Source organism: Halyomorpha halys, unplaced genomic scaffold, assembly GCF_000696795.3.
Source record: "Halyomorpha halys isolate HHAL.00 unplaced genomic scaffold, Hhal_1.1 Scaffold36.1, whole genome shotgun sequence".
Lineage (NCBI taxonomy): Eukaryota > Metazoa > Arthropoda > Insecta > Hemiptera > Pentatomidae > Halyomorpha > Halyomorpha halys.
This window is the reverse complement of record NW_027108624.1, coordinates 323232-329399: the sequence shown is the minus strand read 5'-3', so window position 1 is coordinate 329399 and position 6168 is coordinate 323232. Positions and strand designations below refer to the sequence as shown.

The following is a 6168-nucleotide window of genomic DNA, read 5'->3' as shown; positions in this document are numbered from 1 at the left end:
AATTATAGCAGTGTTCTATTAGTTATTACAATTATTCGTTTGAAAAAAAGTTAATTTTTATGAAATTAATAATTTTTTTTTCACTTCTAGGGGGTCAATTGCCTCCTCTGCCCCCCACTGGGTATGCCCATAAACCCTCTGTAAAGCACTATATGAAAACTCACGAGGTCAAGTGCTTTGAGCCTGATATACACTCTCTAGATCTCAGTTGATTTTAATTATGAAAATTTTTTTGATTGAGTTAGCAAATGTTTTAAACTGTTAAGTAATACTTTTTAGCAGTAAACAAAGATTTGAAGGGCTTGGTGCAGATACATAATCAACCACATGATGTGAATTCTTCAGTAGAACAATTTAAAAAAAATTTACAATTCTTTTTTGATGTTTTATATTGTGCATATTCCAAAATATTATTGGTGAATATGTTCAAATTTAGGTTCAAGAAAAAATAACAAAATAAATAACTTTTTCATGGAACAATTGAAAAAAAAAGTCTAGCTTATTAAATAACAGTATATTTAACTAAATATATCGCTTGAGAGGGCATGTCTTAAAAATCTTGAGTTGAGTTTAAGAAGTTTACTTTAAAATTTTTAAACTCTACTCTGGTAAACTCCATAAAAAAAACAAAAAAAAAACTATTTAATACTTATATATGTATATATAGTTGACTGTAAAAATTGATATATAAGAAGATGGTCAGGGTTGCGGTCAAAAGTGAAACAAAAATAGTTTACAACTATTTATTTTCCGACGTTTCGCCCCACTTTGGAGGGCTTCATCAGGGCTGCTCCAAGGAATCGGTTGAACAGAATGATGAAGCCCTGCAAAGTGGGGCGAAACGTCGGAAAATAAGTAGTTGTAAACTATTTTTGTTTTACTTTTGACCGCAACCCTGACCATCTTCTTATATATTTAATACTTACATTTATTATTCAATATAATTAATTGATTTGAGTTCGATGAATTCTTAAACTTCAAAATGTATGACTTCAGAGCTGGTTTTTTTTTCTTGGAGCACGAACAAGCTAAGTTTGCTAAACAAATGTTTTTAAGAGCTGTGAGACAACAAGGTACACCTATGGGATGGCTTGGCCTCGGAATCTCTCTATTTATGGTAATAATAATCTTTTTTTTAAATTAAAACCAGTTTTATTAAGCATCTGTGTAACTAATTGTGTAAATTGTTGGCTTACTATCTAAGTCCCCTGAATCTCATTTTCAAAATGGAAGGTTGTGTTTGATTTATGTTAAATATTTCCTAATGCATATCTCCTGGCAATGTCACATCTAGACATAGTTGTGAAATAAACTTAGATAGATCGTCAGGAGATATGGAAAAGGTGAGATGGATTAAATTTAAACAATCTAGTTTTAAAGTTTGGAATCAGAAGATTTGATACTAACTAGACAAAGTAAGAGTGGATGAAATCAATGATTATTTTTTTATGGCACAACTTTAGTTTTTATTTACAGAAGTTAATATTAAATTCTAACAAAAAAAAGAAAAAATATTTCTCATCTCGTTGTTATTTGTTGGTTGTAATTAGTTAACAAATATTTTTCTCTCAAAAATAAATGTAATCTTCTTAACTTTAAATTAGAAGATTACATTAATTTGAAGATTTTTTTTTAATTATAATAAAAATCTTTTAAATGTTACTACTAATTAAAAAACAATTATATTTGTATGATGAGGTGAAGTTCATCCTATTGAGCTTTTTAATAAAAACAACTTTATTAATTTTTACACAGTTTCTTTGTCTTTACTCACCACATCAGGTTATCTAATCCCTGAAGTTTTCTTATTAACCTAATTAAATTTTATACTAACAGTTTTTTAAACAATTATAAAAATGTTTTAATGATATTATCATTGACATGAACATTTTATTATGATAATTTTGTTAAGTTCATTTATGTAATCTAACAATTTTTTTTTTGCACATCCATTTATGTTGCATCCCATCTCTCTTCATATCATTATCTAATATTCTATCACATCGAGTATTAGCTTGCCAAAGTGGTTGTGTTAGATTAGAAGATTATGACTTAAATAGATTTTTTTTTTTTTCGTACCCTCCATTAAAAAGGAAATTAGGTACATGAAATGTAGGTGGAGGTTTAGCATCCTTTTTTTACCAGGGGTATTTTAAGGTTAATATGACCAATAGAATGTATGGCCTGCAGTCTTGAATGGGAATGTAAATTTTGACATCTAGGTCCTCAAGATAGGAATAAAAGGTTTAGGACAGAGGAGGTGACTGGCAGGAACTAGCATGAAATAAAACAGCATATAAGAAAAAAAAAAAAGGTAGAATAGTATACTGAATCTTAATGTGCTTATTTGATATGTCACAAGAGATACCAAAACACTGGTAGCTCTGAGGTAATAAATGTGCACAGGCCAGTAAGAAATTACTTTACTGTAAATCAGTATATTCTTTTATTTACGTTTATTTCTTAAAATAATGTCTTTATTATTATGGTGATATTGACATGGTTTATACATTAAAAGATTAATCTATTTACAAGTCAATCAATAAATAAACATTATACAACGCTTGAACAGATTTGTGTGGTGCTCTTTGGTGGGAAGCAATGGAGGTGCTGGTTCATCAGCTCTCAAAAGTTTTTTTTGTCTGATCCCTCTTAAACAGAATAAAATAATAAATTAGTGGTTGCTTTACGTATGGTTTAATTAAATGAAGTTGAGTATTACCTTTTTCTACCTACAGTACTTTAAGGTTACGATGGAATACTTATCTCGTTATTGTGAATGTGTCCGTTCTGTATGGTCCTACTAGAAAATCTTCAAAGGTAAGGGGCCTCTTCACTCAAAAGTAGCATTGCTAAAAGCTTTTTGAATTTGTCATGAAAATGTATATACTGCTTTGTTACTGCCTCATAATATGGCTATATTACATTTCATTTAACTTATATACATTTTTAGTTCTATAAAATGAATTGTTATGTATTTATATTCAAAAATAGTTTCAGTAGATCATTTTAATGACACTATCTATAATTAGATATTTAGTTTGCTTATTATATTTAAATAATGAAATTTTTGTTTTCAGTCTTGTAGTATATGGTTTTATTTAGGTTGTTAGAGCTTCTAAAATTTTTCTGCTTTTTGTATGTCCTGATATGTCTGTTATTGTAGGATTTTAAAATTTGAATTTGCGGTTTAGAATTATACTAGTTTACATTTTTTGAATTATTACAATGTGCAAAGTGTTGTTTTTTAAAATGTTTTACCAATATTTATGTTTTAATAATCAAACCTATAAATTACATTATTTCTATTTAATATATCTATATTTTCCTTTATATTAGATAATTGACATTGTAGTTTATTATTATTTTATAAAATATTTTTTATATTATTGTGGTCATATTCCTGTGATTTTTTTCTCTTTATTTTCTCAGTAAGGCTTGGTGTATATTGGCAATTTCAAGATCTGTGTTCTATTGCCAAACTTTTTTCTCTTGTATTTTTTAACTTTATCTATAACGTGAAAATTTGTTCAAAAATTGTAATTGTTTTTTAATTTTTTTATCATAAAGGGTAATTAGATTCATAATAAAATAGTATCATTGTGGAGAGTTGGTAAACTGATGATGGGTTAAAGACCCTCCCTCTCTCCTTTTCCTCCATCTCTCTCTGTCTCATCGTAATATTTATTATTTTTTTTAACCTTTGATTTATTATTGTTTTATGTTCTGTCCAAATGTTTTTAAGTTCTTGCTTAAATGATTAAAACTATAATCATAAATATTGATGAAACTTAGAAATGGACATTGGGAGTATACAAACAGTATTGTATATCAGTTTCTCTTCAATGCCAATTTTATCAATCCAATGGATAGTTGTTTAGAAAACTTTTATTCGACCTTAAAGATGGGACTGACAGTTCAAACCTAAAAAAAAAAAAATTCACTTAAATGAATGAACTAGTTCAGAAATTATATTTGATTTTTTTTTTTTTTTTCAAACAGGTAAAATAAATATGTACTTATTACATTAAAATCTGGTTTCTGGTTATTGTTTATGATAAAAGAGTAATTGATTTTCTTTTAGGAAGGAAAAATGGAGGATGCTGAACTTGCTCTGAGGGAAGCCAACATGCTCGATACAACTATGCCCACAGCTTGGGGTTATCTTGCTCTGATTTCATTATATAAATTAAAACAAGACCAGTTTCTTCATTGCTATCGAGAAGCAAAGCGTGTAAGGATTTCTTTATTATATTTTTTATGTTCTTATCCCATCTTATGTATCTCTGTTCTATGATTATCCCATCTTATGTATCCCTGTTCTATGTTTATCTTATCTTATGTACCCTGTTCTATGTTTATCTTGTTGAGGTATTGTGTATAATTAGTCATGTCAACAATTTTAGAGGTGAGGTACACTATATTAGTAAGCCTCGACAATACATGCTCAATAGGTAAGGTATGATCCTATAGGAGGTAATTATATAGGAAGAGTGGTGAGTTTTATAGTTTTAAATTCCATTAAAGAATAGAAGATACAATATTCTGATCCAGTAATGTTTATTAGTACTACTCACTGTTCTAAGAAGGTGAATTCATGAGATGGATTAAATGCCACTTGCTAAGATTGTGGTGTAACACTTTAGGGCTTAAAAATGACATCAAGAGAAGCTACATATAAGATGTTAGCTTTTAGTGGATCAGATGGTCAATTGTAATCTTTATTGACTCAAATTATACATTTAGAAATACAAAAATATAGTAAATTGTTATGCACAAGTTAACTTATAGTATTTACACAATTATTACAGATTGATATCTGTATATACGCTGAAGAGTGTTGTGGTTAACATCTCAGAAGCTAGGTCACACTAGGTTAGCATGTAGTGGTTCTAATGGTAGCAGAGCCCAGCAGATAGTAACATTGTTGCTACAATCTTATACAATTTTTAAAACTATTTTCTATACTTAAGGTTCAACTCATGAAAAGGTTTCATAAAATAAAGTGAATATAGTAATCACTACTAAGATTGTGAGTCTTTAGCACATAACAGACATCGTGATTTTTAAAAGATGCTCATAAGGACCATGCCAAATAATTCGTTTCTTCTGTCATGTTGGTTTGATATTTTCTTTTCCTTTCTTCAGGCTTTTATTGATTTTCCCCTGCAGCATCTTTATTGCTTCATTTTTTATTATAACTCTTCCACTCTAAAATGCTTTAATCTTTTATAATTGCTTGATTGCTCCACAATGTTTTTAGAAATATATGTGTGACACAACTTTTCTTTTTAACAATTTATTATATGTGTTTATTGACATTTATATACTCCTCTCTTAATTAAATTACAAAGAAAATTATACATCTCCATATAATATTTTTCCAAGGAATGGGTAATGGGTAGCTCATTGGTAAGGCAATGGACTATTAACTTCAAGAACCCAGGTTCAAATCTTCGAACAGATAATTATTATCTGTTACTTGTAGCAGTTGAGTCAGCTCTGCGGGTTTAGGAGCCTCTGAATAAAGTGAATTGGGAGAAAATCTGATGGTTGAGTGTGATTCTGACCAAATCACCTCCTTGTACAACCAATGGTCTTGAGAATTCCTCACAAAGTACTACACCTATGATCCTTCATGAATTGTAGTGGTACAGATTTAATTTTTTTGTATAATCTTTTTCCAGTAGAATAAATTAAATAATTAAAATAGGTATGTGTATAATATATATTCTATAAAGCTGTATTGCATTGTGCTATTATTTTGTACCTTCAGTTATTAAAATCACTATACCACTTTCTATTTGTACAATTTTCCTCTTAGTAATTTAAAATAGAATTATCTTAGCAGCATTTAATTTACCTATTAATGACTAAAAGTAAATAAATAAAATTAATTATATTAAGAAAATATAAAATAACTTTTCATTTTCCTTCTAATCATTATTCTTATTTTACAGTATGGGCTGAATGATGAGAAGCTGGCTCTTGAAATTGAAATGATCAGTCAACAGATTTCTTCTCATAAAGGATCAAGGCATTTTGGGAAATGGCAATGAGAATATTGTTTTAGTTATCTTTGTTTATTAATGAACTTTAATAAACATTATTAATTTTAAATTCTATTTATTTTAAACATTCTTAATTTTAAATTCTATTTATTTTAAA

The 6168-nt window shown here is 28.3% G+C and overlaps 1 protein-coding gene across 2 annotated transcripts in view; it reads left to right on the top strand.

Annotated features, from left to right (window-relative positions):
* Positions 1–6096, top strand: part of LOC106686923 (uncharacterized) — a 46665-nt gene extending 40569 nt beyond the window's left edge. For both annotated transcript variants that reach the window (XM_014430534.2, XM_067046884.1), the window contains 3 exons: positions 997–1117; positions 4085–4234; positions 5961–6096. In XM_014430534.2, coding sequence (XP_014286020.1) covers positions 997–1117; positions 4085–4234; positions 5961–6059 — 370 coding nt within the window. In that variant the 3' untranslated portion in view covers positions 6060–6096. The remainder of the gene's footprint in view (positions 1–996; positions 1118–4084; positions 4235–5960) is intronic.
* Positions 6097–6168: the final 72 nt, after the last annotated feature.